This window comes from Nansenia antarctica (genome assembly GCF_963989245.1).
Source record: "Nansenia antarctica genome assembly, chromosome: 8".
In the NCBI taxonomy this organism is placed as follows: Eukaryota; Metazoa; Chordata; class Actinopteri; order Argentiniformes; family Microstomatidae; genus Nansenia; species Nansenia antarctica.
This window is the reverse complement of record NC_137678.1, coordinates 14056764-14075034: the sequence shown is the minus strand read 5'-3', so window position 1 is coordinate 14075034 and position 18271 is coordinate 14056764. Positions and strand designations below refer to the sequence as shown.

Genomic DNA, 18271 nt, shown 5'->3' with positions numbered 1-18271 from the left:
GCGGGCCGGCACCTTGCATGGTAGCTTACTGCCATTGGTGTGTGAATGTGTGAAATGAGAGGCCGTTGTAAAGCGCTTGGATAAAGGCGCTATATAAGTGCTGTCCATTTAACCATTCATAAAATATGGCTTAAGTCATCCTTCCTAATCTTGAACCACACCAACCACCGCTGCTGTACGTACATGTAAGTGCTAAATAATACAGACACAGTGACACAAGAAGACCAACATACCATATCAGGGATTATCTTTGACTTTAATTTGACAATACTTACAGGATATACAGTGTTTCATTGAAACAAGAGTGTAACACTGGTGGGCAATGCCCTCTTTGCTCCTGAGGTCACGAGATGGCTGACATACTCTCCAACCGAGATGTGCGTAGAACACGTTAATAAATACAGGTTAACAGAGGCCAGAAGTGAACATGTCTGAGGTGTACACACAGACTACTACCACCACTGTGTTTTGGTAGGGTTCCACATTAAACATGGACTTTTAGAGTTTACAGCAAGTGGCAAAGAGACTACTCTCTAAGGTTTCAGAGAGGAAAGCTGATAGCTCGATAGTAAGAGAGTGGCAAAGAGACTACTCTCTAAGGTTTCAGAGATGACAGCTGATAGCTCGATAGTAAGAGGGGGGTTAAGAGACTACTCTCTAAGGTGTCAGAGATGACAGCTGATAGCTCTACAGTAAGAGGGGGGTTAAGTCGATAAACACAAAATCACCAGTTTTCTTATTTACAGCTCAGATGCGTCTTGCAAATTGCCAAAGAAAAGTCAAACAAAAACAAAAGCGTATTATACAGTTCAACTCATAGATATATATATACATATATGTACAATATATAAATATAGTAAAATAGATTAAATTACATTGATTTCAAGTCCATAAATAATTACTGGACAATAACAGTTTGGATGATGGGTGAGGTTAGCATTGGAAGCACAGTGAGCCGCGAGGTTCGTGTCTTAGCGAGGTGACAGGGGGACATGACACGTATCCTTATCAAGCTTTGGGCTCTTTTTTTAAAAGTATGGAAACGTTTAAAAAAGGAGAAGCTGCCAACCATAAGATAAAACACAGACATCGTGACAGATACACTGAGCAGCTCACAAACTATTCCTCTATGCCCTCCTCTCCGCTCAACATGGAAGCCATTTAAGTAACATGATGTTATAGTTATGTGCGGCCTTGCCATCAGAAAACATTGACTCTTTTGCAAGTGAAACAGGTACATTATTACAACCACAGCATGTGGTAAATTCAAGGTATTCTTCCGTAACGAAAAAATCTGTAACGCCCCGCCACCCATGGGCGGGGGATTAAACGGGGAGCGAAGCCCCGTCTGCTAGCAGTAGTGTCATTGCTGCAAAAAGGATTTGAACAAGGTCTTCAATAGATTATAATTATTATTATAATATTATTATACAGTTTTAAAAGACTTCTGAGATCTTTTTCTTTTTGCAGCTTCCAGTGTGTTTTTTTTTTTTAGGGCAGGTTTTGTTGATTTAGACAAAGCATTTTACAAGTAAAGCTGACACTATTTGCAAGGTCACACAGCCTTGGTACAAATACTGATAAGCGGTCTAGTAGTCCGTGAACAGACAGTTTTTCACAAGTGTGCTGAACATTAAGTGCTTTTCAATATATAAACACATATTACAAATACCTTTTTTGGCAAAGTTTAAAAATAATTTGAACTTATTCACCTTGAGTAGTGACTACTTTCATTTCTATTGCCTCTTATATGAGTCCAGGAGGTTGGCCTTTGTGACTCTGGGTCCCAAACATTTTCGCTGGGCTCAAAGGGCTGAGGCCAAAATTCAGAGATCACACGTACCTGAATATGAGCTGCATCGAACTCTACAACTAAACCATCCCTGTTTGAGGCACCATCAAAAGTTTAAACTGTACCAGAACTACAAAATAAAAGAGTAAACATCAAAACAAAAACAAAAAACAAAAAAAAAGCACAACAATAGGAAAAGAAAATCTCATCATATTTGTGGCCTAACAGCATACTGTACAAAGTCCAGTACATTCTCTTGGAATGGTATGTTCTTTGGCTCAGAGGTTAAAGCTGAGCTTTTTGTGAGTTTTTTCATGGTCTCCGTCTTGGGTAGCAGTCTTAGCGGTCAGGTGTTCAGTGGCTAAGCTGTGGCGACCCTCCTAGTGTCCGTCATCGTGGCCTTGTGAGGCGTTGTGGATCCAGTCCAGGGTGATGAGGGTCAGGCTGCCGATCATGACCACGAAACCACAACACAGGAAGACAGCGGCCTGGAGAGAGACAGGAGGATCATCATCATCATCGTCATCGTCATCATCATCATCATCATCATCATCATCATCATCATCATAATAATACATTAGACTTATATGGCACTTTTCTAGACACTCAAAGACGCTGTACAAACTGAAAAGATTGAGTAGTAATAATAAAAAAAAGAAACAAAAAAGAAGTAAAAGAAAGTATAGGGACTAATTAAGGTAGTGCTGGGGACACATGGGAAGGGGAGGGGGAGAGGGTTAACTGGTGAAGGCAAGCTTGATCACCAACCATTGGCTTTAGCTTTCCCCTTCAGGTCTGCTTGCCTTTCTGGTGCACTACATTAGGTGGTGTGTTTATTGTATGTGTTATGTACTGTATGTATCTGTGTATATGTATGAAGGCCTATATGCTAAGTACTAGGCTTGTTGCGGGGCTTGAGACAACCAGGCCACTGCACCACAGCGGTCGTGTCAAGCCACCCTCGGGGGTAGAGCAAGTCACCTGTAACAACTGATTTCCATGCTCGCATTTTCCCCCATTTGTTGTTGTTTTATTATTAGTGGCTGATAAAAACCTTTCTAATCATGCCAAATGTTGTCTCAACTCCTAATAATAAGAGAGGAGGAGTCGGTTACAGAGTATTGTACCGAACACTCATTTGGAGAAATCCACCCCGTAAATGTATTTATTTCTGAGGTAAGAGCTATTGCATTCCGCGGCACTGTGGACACTCACCCTGTGGCTCAAATGAAGACAGACGTTTTTTTGTTGGGCTATTAAGCAAATCACATAGCTAGCTCACTGGCTGTGTTCATAGTTCACAGCTAATGAGTCTTGTCAGCTTGGCTTTGGCAAGACTGCTAGTTAGCTAGCCTAGCCAGTGAGTGTACGGTTGGCGCAGGGAGCTACTGTAAGGATCTAGCAACTCCCTCACTAAAGATGGGAGAACCGTCCAAACCGCCACAGCCCCCCAAAGAAGGCCTATGTATGTAGAATATGTGTTTGGGCTATGTTAGTCTATATAAACCAACAACGAGAGTGACTGCTCCTTACCCCAATCTTCTGCACGGACTTCATGGACTCTTTCTTGACCAGTTTTAAGTAGAAAGCCGAGGGCAGGATGAAGATCAACATGGCAGCAGCAGACGCACCTGGAAAGGGAGAGAGGGCAGGCTCAGTCAGGGTGTTACATTCTATGAACGACATTTTACTGGTGTTGTCAGACATTTCCCACAAACATCTCAATCTCACATACTGCATCAATTGCTACTGCAAGCTAGGTGTTGCTCTCCTACACTACTAACAAACAGGCTACACAATCATAGACGTCATACTGACACTTGTTAATTTACACTGCAGGTCGGCTTTCCAACTTTGTAGCCAAGATGTTACTCGAAATCTTACAATAGTGTGTTAAGGTCAATGCCATTGTAGTCCAGTCAATTCCAGAAGATGATGAATGAAAATAAAAGAATAAAACGAAATAAAAAAGATTCTAGTGGGGACATTTCAACTTTCCATTGGAGTTTCTTTCAATGTTAACTACCCGACCACTGGTGTAGAGGGTTATCGTTAGGGGGTTACAGGTGTAGAGGGTTACAGGTGTAGAAGGTTAGGGTTAGAGATGTAGAGATGTAGAAGGTTTAGGGTTAGAGGTGTAGAAGGTTAGGGTTAGAGATGTAGAGGGTTAGGGTTAGAGGTGTAGAAGGTTTAGAGGTGTAGAAGGGTTAGGGTTAGAGGTGCTGCCCACTCACCGATGAAGCCGAAGATGTCTCTGATGGTGGGCACGAAGATGACCAGGGCGTTGGTGCAGGCCAGCAGGACGATGGTGATGATGGTGTGACGGACCCAGCTGAACTCCTTGGAGGCGCACAGCAGCTGGTTGACGGAGGTGCGGATCTGGAGAGAGAGAGAGAGGGTTAGCAAAGCTCAAGAATGGCAAAGCTAAAACAGTTAGAGTGTTTCTGTGCAGTTCCACTGTGTTACAACAATGGATACAGATAGACAGACAAGACAGACAGCTCTGAAAGGTTGACAGACAGACAGTCAGACAGACAGACAGCTCTGAGAGGTTGACAGACACAGTCAGATAGACAGACAGCTCTGAGAGGTTGGCAGACAGACAGACAGACAGACAGCTCTGAGAGGTTGGCAGACAGACAGACAGTTCTGACGGGTTGACAGACAGACAGACAGCTCTGAGAGGTTGATAAGTCAGACAGACAGACAGCTGTGAGAAGTTGACTGATGGATAGACAGACAAACAAGACAGACAGAGACAGCCAGCTCTGAGAGGTTGACAGACAGACAGACAGACATGCATGCGTATCTGAGAGAAGTGACTCACTGGGAACAGCACGACAGGGACAGTCAGGGTGACGGCAGTCAGCACAGCCAGGCGGACGATCAGCAGGATGGTGTCATACTTGTAGACCTTGGAGTAGGTGTGCAGCAGCTCAGGCTCCACGTTGACTGGGGGGGGAAAGGGGAGTGGCGATCAAGCATCGCTCGTCCAAACAACATGAGCCGTGCTACCTCCAACAGGAGCAGATGATCAAATACGGATGGAAAAACATTATTCACATCCGAGAGACATCACTTTGACAAGTCGAGTGGCTACATAACCATCGCTTGGCTGACGTAGTGTTCCCACACTTAACCTTTGAGCCTTCCTTTCTAAAGCTCTCCGCCGCTGATTTTTTCGCACCACCGTCAGATCGCAGGTGACACATCTTTTTAATCTCTCCCTGGACACTGTAATTTATTCTTTATTTTGATTGTAAATTTGTTTATGTTCTTTTTTATGTCTGCAACCCATTTAATTGTGCTTTTTAAAAATAAAAAAATAAAAATATTATTTTGTATATTTATTCGTTTTCAGAGGGGTATACATCTAAAAACAGGATCAAGAGAACAATATAGGCTGCTCTAATTGGGTGCTTTTTAATCGTGATTTTCTCAATGGGACTTTTCTTCGCTAAATAAGGTTATATATTAACCAGAGTATTGCTACACCTAACCTTCAATGATAATCCCTGCCTATGACATCCTTGTTTACTCTTGGGGCTATCTTTGAACGGCATAAAACCAGTCTTGGTATAATGGTGGAGGCACATGGGGGGGCGGTGTCTGAGGGGGTGTGTTTGAGGGGGTGTGTTTGAGGGGTGTGTGTCTGAAATATTTGTGCTATTTTCAAGGCCACAATCTATCAGCGCGCCAGATGGCACTGGGCCTGCTCATTCTCATGAACAACGCCTCCCACACCTTTCACCACTGTGGTAGTTTCACCAGTTACCGCAGACACACAGTTTCAATACACCTGCATTTTCACATCACACCCTAGAATTCCAACCATTTTGCGCAGGCTGAAAATAGAGGCGTTGGTGTTTATTCAAAGTTATGAGTACAGCCCAATCAAATGGAGATTGAGAGACAAGTTTGAATCCAAGTTACCTAGTATTCACCTAGCGCACCTAGTCCTGACCTAGATTGTGTAACTCTTACTCCCTTTCATTTCATTCAGTTTTGCCATGTCATGCTCATAAGGAAGTCCTTGATATCTGGGGCCCTTGCATAACCGGTTTGCCGTTCCAGGGAAGTCTGGTGGGAACATGACTTGAACACACAATGTGATGTCCTTGGTATAGCAAACACACAGGCGGAACGCTGGCAAAGTGTCCATGTACCCAGTGTACTACGCAAAACAGTGACACTTGTTATTGAGTGGACCATTCTGGTAAAAATAAGTCAAACTGAATGAAATGCTCACAATTATTGATATGATTATCTTACTATGACGAAACTGATTTCAAACTTAAAGCAGCAACAACAACATCCTCCTATATCATTTATTATTTTAAATCATGTTCAAATAAAAATATGAATTCATTCATTCATTCATAATAATATAACCCCCCGATATGGACCTGCAGTGTCAGACATTAACTGTTGCGTTTCTGCATGCGTGATTCATGATTCAAAGAGGCAGTAAGCAGAGACAGACAGGTGAACATCGGTGAGTCCACGCCCCTAGAACACTCCTGGTGTCAGGACACTATTTTAGAAAAGCTTTTCAGGACCAAAACAGTGCTTGTAAAAAGAGTCTCATTCCCTAACCCTGACTGTTACTGATTAAACAGTCATTATAACATTAGTTTATTAGTTTTTTATATTTTTTATATGTATGTTTTACATGTTACACTTTTAATTGGACATTTGGAGCTTTCACTCTGGATTACAGTAACTCTCAAGAACATATGATTTAGTTTGTTAACCTTATTTTGAAAGACTGTTTTGAAAGGTTTGACTGTTTTGGAAAGATTTGAAAGAATGATTAGGCTGACCGTACGTTTGACCATTGTATTTGGGACCAGTACAATTAAGCAAGTGACGGAAATGTAAAGGAAATTAGGCCCTTACATTTAAAAAAGAACAAAAAGTTATTGATAGAGAATTCCTGAAACCATAGAGTTAAGAGTGGTAAATTAAACTCCAACAACACTACATGAGAGTGTCATTGAATTGAATGGAAGGGGAGGGGAGGCTCACCATTGAAGGTCAGGTATCCGAAGAGTGCAGCCAGCAGGTACATGATGAACATGGCCAGGAAGGACACATTGGCCACCCCCTGCATCTTCCTACGGGACCGGCTGTGGAGGGGAACAGGGGGGCGGGTTAGACACAACAGCACTGCAGTGTCCTTCCTGCACCCTATGTGTGTATGTATTTGTGTGCGTGTGTGTGTGTGTGTATGTGCATGTGTGTGTGTGTGTGTGTATATGTGTGTGCCTGTGTATACTGTATATGTGTGCGTGTGTGTGTATGTATATGTATATATGTGTGTGTGTGTGTGTGTGTGTGTATGTGCCTGTGTGTATATGTATGTGTGTGCGTGCGTGTGTGTGTGAATGCCGTGGCTGCGTGGCAGCAGGTGAACATGAGGAGGAAAGGTACTCACTCTTTCAGCTCCTCGTACATGGGCAGGATGGCTGGGTGGCACACGAAGGCGAAGGTCAGGATGGGCACAGCGTACACCGTCTGGAGAGAGAGCAGAGGCCCGGGGTTAGAGGCCTGTCCTGCCTGTGTGTGTGTGTGTGTGTGTGTACGTACGACATATGTTCTGTGTGTGTGCACGCGTGCGTTTGTGTGTATGAGTGTGTGTGTGTGTGTGTGTGTGTGTGTGAGAGTGTGTGGCTGTGTTTGGAATGGTATACTAGCATACTGCATACTAGCATACTCAATGAGTATATACTGCATACTGCCTACTAAATTCATAATAAGTATGTGAAAACCAGCCGACCATTTACACTGTATGCATACTGCCTCCCAGAATGCATTTCGCCGGGAGCAGTGAATTTAAACCTCCATTTTAAACCTCCATTAGCTAAAATATGTAATTTTGGCTTTACAAGTGTTAACATGTCATTTTATGAAGTTTTAATATGTTTTCAGGCGAGTAAGTAACCACATATATTCCCAAAATGTGTCCAGTTTACCAAAATAACCCGTTTATATATCTGATCTGACGATTTTTTGCGTCTTCTGTTCGCTAGCTGCGTTCGTAAATTCGCCCTGGAAATGATCAGCACTCATGGAATGCCTCTTGTCCAATCAAATTACCTGGTCCCTTTATGACGTTGCACCCAGTGTGTGCTCCGGCGCCCTCAGAGCGATTTTACGAACGCACCCTACGTTGCTTACCTTCACTCACTCGACAGAAATATCGTAACATAATTACAACACGTTGTAAAATGATTTGGGGGGCCAATATCTTTAGCTAGCTCAAGTAACTAGCTTACTATATTGTTGTCTTAACAGTTGGTAAAATAACATGATTAAAATAAATATATATGAGCAATAACATATCGTGGGCAAGCACTACAACCAACTTGTCCGTCTGAAGCTACAATACTGGGATCATTCGTGATTGGGCTACAAGCAGTCAAATACTAGGTGAACATGTGTGTATGACACAAATAAACTTGGATTTCATGCATTTCAAGTGGCATATTTGTAATCATGACGACTAGCCTGGTCTAAGAATGCATTTCACCATGTTAATTCCCAGTATAGTGAAAATACCACCGCTCATCCGTGATCAGACTTAGCTGGGGTGCTGCAGCTGAAGAGTATCAAATAGAGTGCAAGAAAGCAGCATCTGCACACTTAAATCTGTGCAAAAAACGATGTTTATTGCAAGCTTTCGGTCCCCAGGCTATCGGACAATGTAAACAAAAGCTGTATGACAAGTATGTATGACGCAGTTTGACGAGGCTGAAAGCGCACAGGGTTGCCAGATGGGATTGACAATTTACAGCCTAAACTTTCTATAACCTCAAAATCAAGTAGCCCATTCGGCGGTAACCCGCCCCATCTGGCAACCCTGGACGCAACCCTTCAACCCTGGACGCGAAATGCATTTTGGGAAATAGGACCCGAGCTAGTGTCCATCGTAACTGACTTAAATTTTCCCGGAAGTAATTGCTCACATACTAAATTTCTCGCATACTCAAATCTCGCATACTGTACAGTGTGAACGCACTACATACTCAAAATCTACGTCATATCTAGTATGAGTAGTATGCTAGTATGCTATTCCGAACACAGCCTGTGTGTCTGTGTATGTATGTGTGTATATATGTGTGTGTGTGTGTGTGTGTGTGTGTGTATGTTTGTGTGTGTGTGTGTGTGTGTGAGAGAGAGAAAGAGGGAGAGAGAGAGAGAGAGAGAGTGTGTGTATGTGTGTGTGTGTGTGTGTGTGTGTATGTATATGTGTGTGTGTGTGTGTGTGTATGTATATGTGTGTGTGTGAGAGAGAGAAAGAGACGGAGAGAGAGAGAGTGTGTAGAGAGGTGTCAGGTGTCCTAACTCACCTGAGAGTTGAAGACAAAGTATTTGGGCGTGCAGACGTCCTCGTTGTAGGCCACAGCGGTGCTGGTGTTGCCGTGGGACACGGTGGCGGTGTTGCCGTGGGCGATAGTGGCATTCAGGACTTTGCTGACGGTTTCGTTCAAGGCCTCTTGTTCAAAGTCACTCACGTACGGACAAGCGATCTGGAAACTCTTATAGATCACCTGCAGACAGAAACCAGTTCAGTTCAGTTCAGTTCAGTTCAGTTCAGTTCAGGCCACTTCAGGCCAGTTCAGTTCAGTTCAGTTCAAGCCAGTTCAGTTCAGTTCAGTTCAGGCCAGTTCAGTTCAGTTCAGTTCAGTTCAGGCCAGTTCAGTTTAGTCTCACTTTAGTTTCACTGTTCTGGTCAGTCCAGTCAAAGAAAGCCAGATAACCTGTCACTGTAGGATTAGCCATCCATTATGATACATTATGTAGCAAGTCATTTATTGCCAGATAGTGTTTTCATACATCGCTTGGACTTAAGCAGGTGAAAAAAAAACTGCCAGAGAATAGTTTTGATATAGCGGCGCTTCTAAACATGACTGGTCAAGGAACAACAATGTTCTGGCGTAGGCACGGACCAGAAGTCATGGTGCAATAGTGTGGTGAGTAAACAGCTGAATGGAGGGTTTTACTACACGCAACTTCACTCAGTCGGCTAGTAGGTTACCAGAGCAGGTGAGAGGGCTATTAGAATGAATATCAAATGGCTATTAGAATGAATATCAAACATGTTGCATTTCAAACCTGCAAACTGCGACACTTTAAATTAATGTGCAATAACACTATGTGCAATATGACAACCCTAGGGTACATAAGGTTCAGAGAATAGGAAATGTTAGAATAGGTATAGCATAGCATAGAGTACAGCACAGTGTTTTATTTGTATAGTATAGTATAGTGGATAGTGTACATAGCCTTTATTTATGTAAACCAGCTCTTTTCCCTTCTTGTTTTTAGTTTTTTTTTCCTAGCACCAGGGGAGCCCCCCCTCCCAAATTTCGTTGTTTGGTACCTGTACTATATCAATGACAATAAAGACCATTCATTCATATACAATTGCAGTATAAAGTGAAATGGCTGTACTCACAGCTAAGTCTAATGGCTGTACTCACAGCTAAGTCTAAGGAGCTACGGATGCCTGACTAGACCACAGGGGTTCTGACTCACCACAATCACAAAGAACACCATACACAGCAGGGAGAAACCACTGGTGTAACCAAGGTAACCTATAAGAGAGAAAGAAAGCAAATAGTGAGCACATCATGTGTGAGAGGGTTAAAGGCACACCCTGTGTGAGAGGGTTACAGGCAAAATAATATAGAAACAGTAGCAACTTGTTTTCCATTTATGTCGTAACCTGTCAATAACTTGTTATGAGTGTCGATCACAACCGTGTAACAGTGAACGAGCATTACTATTAATATGCTGGGATCTTAGCCATGTTATAAATGTGCACAATATCTATCCTTTCCAAATGAGAATCTATCAATATGAATTAAACTTAATCAATCAAATGTAAACAAAATGTAAAAACCAAAACCAAAAAACAATTAGCCTATATTAAATGTAAAAAAAATAAAAGAAATGTTAACAAGCAGTTCCTGCTCTAACACAGTGCGTCACCATCCTCTAACTTCAGAGTTTTTACGCAAGCACTAGATTTCACAACAGCTCCATCCTGTACACTGCCAACCCTGTGTTGTCTTACCCAGGTTCCTCAGCAGCGAGAGAGGCAGAATGATGATGACGGAGACTATTATCACCAGGTAGTCACCGTTTGCGTACCACTCTCTGAAACACAGGCCAAGAGCAACAGTCAACACTACCGCCACACACACACACACACACACAAACACACACAAACACACACACACACACACACATCACCTCAAATATTTACACACACAACAAAACAACATACTCATCATCTCGCCTGTGATCCTCAACAAAATGATGTAAACAAATCTGATCCCAAAAAAGCATAACTAAAAACTTAAAATTGCGACTTCTTAGCAATAAACAACATACCAAGTTGTTTCCTAACAATTGCCAATATCCTAAACGTTGTTGCCTTTATGTCTTCAAGAATAGCTTTCCCTTCGTTTGGCTGGCATATCTTGAATGTCTAAAAAATACGTACATATTTAGAACTGCAATGCACGTCAAAAATAGCACCCACCACCCCTTTGTTTGTGTCGTGGTTTGGAGGGTTCAAATGAGCTCATCCAAAACTGTCTCGATGAGGCACACGCTCATGTAAAAGAGACCTTTGAATAGCCACTCCAGACCCCTAGTCCCCCTCCCTCCCCTCCCCTCCCCTCTCTCCTCTCCCTAGTCCCCCTCCCTCCCCTCTCTCCTCTCCCTCGTCCCCTCTCTCCTCTCCCTCTCTCCTCTCCCTCGCCTCTCTCCTCTCCCTCCCTCCCCTCCCTCCCCTCTCTCCTCTCCCTCCCTCCCCTCCCTCCCCTCTCCTCCCTAGTCCCCTTCCCTCTCCTCTCCCTCGTCCCCTTCCCTCCCCTCTCTCCTCTCCCTCGTCCCCTTCCCTCGCCTCTCTCCTCTCCCTCCCTCCCCTCCCTCCCCTCTCTCCTCTCCCTCCCTCCCCTCCCTCCCCTCTCCTCCCTAGTCCCCTTCCCTCTCCTCTCCCTCGTCCCCTTCCCTCCCCTCCCTCGTCCCCCTCTCTCCTCTCCCTCCCTCCCCTCCCTCCCCAGTCCCCTTCCCTCTCCTCTCCCTCGTCCCCCTCCCTCCCCTCTCTCCAGCCAGATGTACAAAGGGCCGTCTTCACCTCCTCCTAGCACAGCACTCGACAACAAGCTGCCGCCATTTTGAGTAACACACAAGTCCCGCTTCACTTTGAATACAGACTGAAAGATAACAGCGGGGACGCTTGTTGTCTTCATGCCTACTAGTACTACGTAAAGCCTACGAGGGTGAACTCACACATAAACACATAGCAGCCGCTTACTCACACCCATAAATATATTGTAACACACACTCATACTCACACACAGAACTATAATAAATATATAGTAGCCCCATACCCACACCCATAAATACTGTATATAGTAAATCAATAGTAACACAAAGCCATACCCACACACATACATATATATATATATAGTAAATATATAGTAAATATATAGTAGCCCCTTACCCATTGGAGGCTCCCCAGAAGGCTTGGATGACAATCGGGAGCTCATACTTCACAATATAGAGGTAGCTAGACATGGCTGCAAAGGTCAAACATAGGCAAAAGTCATCAATATCAATGTAAGAGTCCTTCCATTAAAATGGTCATGTTTGCTATTAGTTCAGACAGCCACTGAAAATAAGTCTAGGAGCACTGGCAACAGGAATGAATAAAGCCTATTGGCTCACAGAAAGCATCTTGGGGGGAAATGGACAGACTATTCCCTCCAAAACATTTACTGAACCTCTCAGTTCTTTACTGGAAGCTGCTCATTCAGTTTTCCATGTGTAACATCAGTGACATTTACATCTTTTACACATGGTCCACTCATAAAGGTTTGCATGTTTCTCCTCGCTTTCGTCTGACTTCTTAAATGCTAGCACATTCTGCACCTGTACCGTTTAGCATGGCGCTAACGTCCTGGCTGTCTGTCTTGTTTTGACAATGTCTTGTTTGTTGTGTGTCTTGTGCTGATTTTTTCTTGTACTATGTAAAGCACTTTGGTTCTGTGTATATATATATATATATATATATATATATATATATATATATATATATATATATATATATATATATATACTGTAGATAACAATACTGTAGATAACAATACTATAATCATTATTATTATATTCCTATTTTCTTTCTTCATCTTACCTCCAATGTTCTGCATGGTGATGGAGATGGAGGCTGCCAGCTTCCCTGGCATACCGAATGCCTTGTAGCCTAACTGTTCATAGACTAGAGATCCTGAGAGACAAGGACACAGAGACACACAACTGTCAGGACCAAAGACTAGTGATCCTGAGAGACAAGGACACAGAGACACAGACACTAGGGACCAAAGACTAGAAACGACACAGAGACACAGACCCTAACCCTAAATCTGCCAAAACAACTCACACAAGAGACAGACACATCCGACAGACATATTAATTAATATTTTAATTTAACTCACACTAGGACAGACGTATTTAAAACAACTCACACTAGGACAGACGTATTTAAAACAACTCACACTAGGACAGACGTATTTAAAACAACTCACACTAGGACAGACGTATTTAAAACAACTCACACTAGGACAGACGTATTTAAAACAACTCACACTAGGACAGACGTATTTAAAACAACTCACACTAGAACAGACATATTTAATGCATAGTCATGACACACAGGCACACTCACACCACACATGCGCACGCACGCACACACACACACACACACACACACACACACACGCATTGTTGTGCTATAACTTACCTCCTTCATTGGCGGTCTTCAGCAGCAAGTGCACAGAGTACAGAGAAAAGATGGAAACTGCCACCAGCAGAATTCTGTGTAGAAACAAAACAAAAAAGTCTGATTTAGTGTCATTAACCATACATCAATCATATTATCTCACGCACACAAGAACAGGAAGCCAGACAGGATGCAAGACAGGAAGACCCAAACCAAAACAAACCACACAACTGTGGAGGCTGAACTACAAGAACACAACGCCAAGCTCACCGCGTAGAAGATGGCCCTAGATGGTCAGGGGACGGGTTAGAGAGAGAGAGCATCCTATCGACTCCATGCTCAACTTTAACGTTACAATCCTGATATACAAAATCCTGTGCATACTCAAAAGGCATATACAAAGGCAGCTGAGTTCTCCAGTCCTCCCATTCAATGGTCTGACAAATCCCCAGACTTCACGTCCAAGGTCGTCAAACGACCCTGAGCTTCGGTTCATATTATGCAAAGCGTGCCTTGTTCATACTAGAAGAAGCAAAGGTGAGACTGTATCCCTTTTAACAAGCTGAGGAACACACCGTACGCAACGACCTTCGCCTGTGTCCTCCTCCCACCCAAACACAGGGATCAGTAGCCACCAGCTTGTGTCAGTTGATCTGGCAAGATCTTTACCCTGACAAGGGATGCAGTTTTTGATACACCTGACCAGCTATCTAACATAGGAGGATGGAACTTCACCAGGTGAATTATATTCAATCTTCTTAGCACCCTCAAGCCCTACAGAATCAACAACACAGTCTCCCTGTATTAATAATAACCTCAATTGTACAAACTTAAAAACAAAAAGTACGGATACCGCATATTTTCAACGATTGATATTTTTGTATGAAAAAGTTAAGTATGGCGTACTCAGTACCGTTCCAACGTGTTATTTCTATAAAATAGGTGTTCTTTAATGAAAAATAAAATGTATCATAACAATGCTGCCGTGCGAAATCCAAAGTCAGTGGGTTCAAAGCCAGTGGGTTACAGAACTCAAGGTGGAAGTTGAGAGTTTGAGTGACCGGTCGGTTCTAACATGTGCCGTTAGCGTCCGCGAGGGGCTCCGTCCAGGGTTTATATAACACCAGCCCCCGACGCTGCAGGATTAGCATTGCTAAGCAGCTTCCCCACGGTTTAAGTGACTGGCCCGCATGCAAGGCCTGAACAACCCCCCCCCCCCCCCCCAACCACCACCACCACCACCACCCCAACACTCATACTCTTATACCCAACTGTTTGTAAACACTTCCCCCCCCCCCCCTCCAACCCTGGTAGTAAGAATAGGATGAGGAAATCGCCTCTAGGCACTATCTATAGAAAAGACAGATTGGGATTGTTTCCTTAAATGATACAGATTAGGATCATCGGTCGGGGATAAGAACTACACAGAGAGTGTTAATACTGTTGCTGCTTCATTCTGTGGTGTCTATCTCCGCCCCCCCCCCCCCCCCCCCCCCTCACGTCCCCCCACCCCCACCACCTGCGCCTCGGCCTATGGTGTCTATCTTCTTCCACCACCTGCGCCTATGTCTGGGGGGTATATCTTCCTCCACCACCTGCCACCCCTCTCCTTGTGTTCACCCAGTGCCCTACCCTATCACAGGGACGCATCTGGATGTGTTTAGGCTGGAGACTCTCGGTACACACTGAGACCGGGTGAACTTGCCTGCCACGTATCCCCTGATGGTCGTCAGGCTCGGGACCCCAGACGTATTAAGAATGATGTCATGATGACGTCATTTCAAAGAATTTAGAAGTCTAATTCTGTGAGCAAACTAATCCTAGAGTTCGTGGAAGTCTTGAAGCACTCAACACTCAAAGGTTTGCAGAAATTCTGGATCTCTAATGGTTCTGGAATGGGTTGCCACGGTTACCAGAGCAAGAACTAAAGGATTTTGCTAGAAGGGGTTCAACAGCCATCTTTCTGTGTTTCTGGCGATTTGGGAACCTGCTTGCACAGCTCCTCAGACTCATACATTTTCTGGCTATAAAATATGTGACAGTCTGGTCATTTTGCACCAAGTCGGCAACCAATCAAAATGTTCAGACTTTTATTTTGAAACATGGAAAATACATTTCAACCTTGTTGAAATTCACAACACAAACTCGCTAGTCAAGCCAAAATACTGCAACGCAATGGATTTGGTGAGTAATCCCCACTGCTACCTGGTTAACTATAACACTACTTTACATTGTTAGCAGGCTCACAAAACAAGCTGTGTTAGTTGATTAGCGAGTGTGTCATTGATTTTCAACAATGCTGAAACATTTTTCGAAAGAAAGGTCTGAAAATGTAATCTGATGCCAACTTGCGGACCAATTCGTCATATCACTTGCAGACCGCATCACATATGATGTAGTATAGTATAATCCAACAACATGAGTTTAATTCAATCTAAGCATTACTCACACAAACAGTGCGATGCCTGTGTTGGCCATGGCATAGGACAGGCCCAGGATACCGCTCCCCATGATGGCATTGCCCAGGTTGAAGACGGACATCCCAAAGGACGCCGTGCCTGGGTGCTGTTGAGAACGAGGGCAAATAAGTCAAACTAAACAAAACAAAACAACTAAACAAAAAAAATAACTTAAAAGCATTCAGAAATGACAACACTTACATATTCTGTTTCATATTTCTTCTTGCCAAGATTTTCTGGAAGAAAGTTTTGATTCTCTGCATCCATATCGGGGTATTGACTTGAATCACACAGAGAAGAAGAAACATTTGTAGAAATATCATTATTTATGGTCTGATAATGAAAATGAAAAAAACACAAGACATTGTCCTACAGAATGTGTCAAGTTGATAACATCTCTGTGGTTCGGCATAGACCTAGGAGACTGTGAAGTCTCACCTGCTGAGGGGAACCTTCTTAGGGCAGTCTTGGTAACTGTATTCATTACTGTTGGAACTGCAACTGCTGTCCTCGTCTGGAGAGATATTGAAACGGCTCATCTCTGTCTTGGCCGTGGCTTGTTTCATGCTGCAAGTCAAACAAAGGAAAGACCATTCTATTCATTCGTGTTTTATTGTGCATTACTTCCCTGCGTCATTCTTCAACTGTCCTTTCACTAGCACCGTGCGGTCTGTTCAGGCCGGTGAATAATCAATAAGCCCTCCTGGACGGTTGAGAGCCAAGCGCACCGCGGCAAGCCTCATAAATAGCAGTCATGTGACCCGGGTTAGGGGAAGGGGGGCTGACTCATCGGAGGAGGCAGTGGAAAACTACCAGCCGGCATCCTGTCTACCAGCAACCCCAGAGCCACTACCCTCTCCATGCCCAAAACTCCGCATAATAGCCATTGCGCAAAATTCTCCAATACCAGAGAAGCTGACCATTGTCATCATAATCGCAATAGCATTTAGGTATCATTTAACATGGCTTGATTATTCAAACAGAATGACCGATTATATTACTAGACTACATATTGTAGGCTATTTTAGTATGTATTGAAATGACTCGAGGAGCATATTCAGTATTTGAAACATTCAGAAGTAGACTATTGTCTGTTTAAGAGCTGGCAATAAAGTCCTGTGGACTGAATATTGTTGGGATCCATTTAATTAAATTGTTTCCATGGGTGATTCGGATGGAAACAAAGGCACGTGCTTCTCTATTATGGATAGGCTACGCTCCGTTTTGCGCAGAGTTGTGTCTCGTCTCGGTGGTTCGTCTTGTATTGACACTTGGTTTCAGTGTCATCATTCTGTAGGTTTCCGTTCTTTTTTGTCTTCATTAACATCAAGATGAAGGGGGAAGAAGACTCAATTACATCAGATGCCCAAGAGGTAACGCCCCGCCATTCTCTTCATCCGGAATGTAGCCCACATCAGTCAGGAGACTGCAGTATCAATGATACACATGTATTTATTTCAATGCGAGTTGGACCTAATGCGCCCTGAATGCTGGGAATTTAACTCGAATGTATCTTAGACCCTAATTCATTTAAACGGATCGAGAGCCTTTGACCGAGCTATTGACTGATTGTTATATTAGATATTCCCATAGGCCTATTAAAACATCTCTATGTACATGCTGTTCTAGTACGTTTTGAATGGAATCTACTTAAAAGCACATCCTGCTAGACAAAGAAGACATGAATGTTTTCAATATGAAATAATTCAATAATAATGTTTAGGCTAATCTATAAACACTGACTTCCTACCTAAGGTAATTCATGACAGACACATTATCGGGCGCCGACCGAGTCTTACCTTGAGCGGATGAGAGAAGAATAAAATCCGTTTATAAATCGCGGAGGTCCTTTTGGAGGTCCAATTCCTTCACCGATGAGAGATTCCAAGGGCCAAATAGTTGATCCTTGAGGCTAATAATTCACAAATAAAAAGATAACCTACTTGGGATAGAGTAGACTATTGATACATTTAAAAAAAGGTGTTCACTTACAATATTGATACACTTGTCATAAAAACAAACGCTTAAAAGGTATTTTAAGGTTTTTTAAAAATAGTTCATGTGAAATGAGCATCGATGTGATGCGCACTGTAATCTAGGCTGTTCTAAAGGAGGAGGCGACCAGACTGCACCTTTATATCTCTCAGCATTGCATCAGCCCGGGGAGGAGGGAGCCAGGGAGGGGCCTGGCCCGGCCCGGCCCGGGAGAAGTCTTCACACTCC

The 18271-nt window shown here is 43.4% G+C and overlaps 1 protein-coding gene across 1 annotated transcript; it reads right to left on the bottom strand.

Annotated features, from left to right (window-relative positions):
- Positions 1–247: 247 nt before the first annotated feature.
- Positions 248–18028, bottom strand: slc38a2 (solute carrier family 38 member 2). Its single transcript, XM_080537854.1, has 16 exons — positions 17848–18028; positions 16487–16615; positions 16250–16328; positions 16039–16154; positions 13611–13684; positions 13005–13097; positions 12315–12390; positions 10875–10957; positions 10334–10392; positions 9145–9345; positions 7230–7309; positions 6821–6921; positions 4620–4744; positions 4027–4171; positions 3326–3423; positions 248–2280 (listed from the first exon to the last, which is right to left on the bottom strand). The coding sequence occupies exons 2-16, from the start codon at positions 16612–16614 to the stop codon at positions 2173–2175; spliced, it is 1566 nt and encodes a 521-aa protein (XP_080393980.1). The 5' UTR covers position 16615; positions 17848–18028; the 3' UTR covers positions 248–2172.
- Positions 18029–18271: the final 243 nt, after the last annotated feature.

Excerpts from the sequence above, each read along its gene's own strand:
- slc38a2 (XM_080537854.1), bottom strand. The coding sequence starts at position 16,614 with ATGAAACAAGCCACGGCCAAGACAGAGATGAGCCGTTTCAATATCTCT. Across the intron at positions 16,155-16,249 it reads AGAAATATGAAACAGAATAT|CACCCAGGCACGGCGTCCTT; the intron begins GTAAGTGTTGTC and ends CGTTCTCAACAG. Across the intron at positions 4,745-6,820 it reads CGGATACCTGACCTTCAATG|TCAACGTGGAGCCTGAGCTG; the intron begins GTGAGCCTCCCC and ends TTCCCCCCCCAG.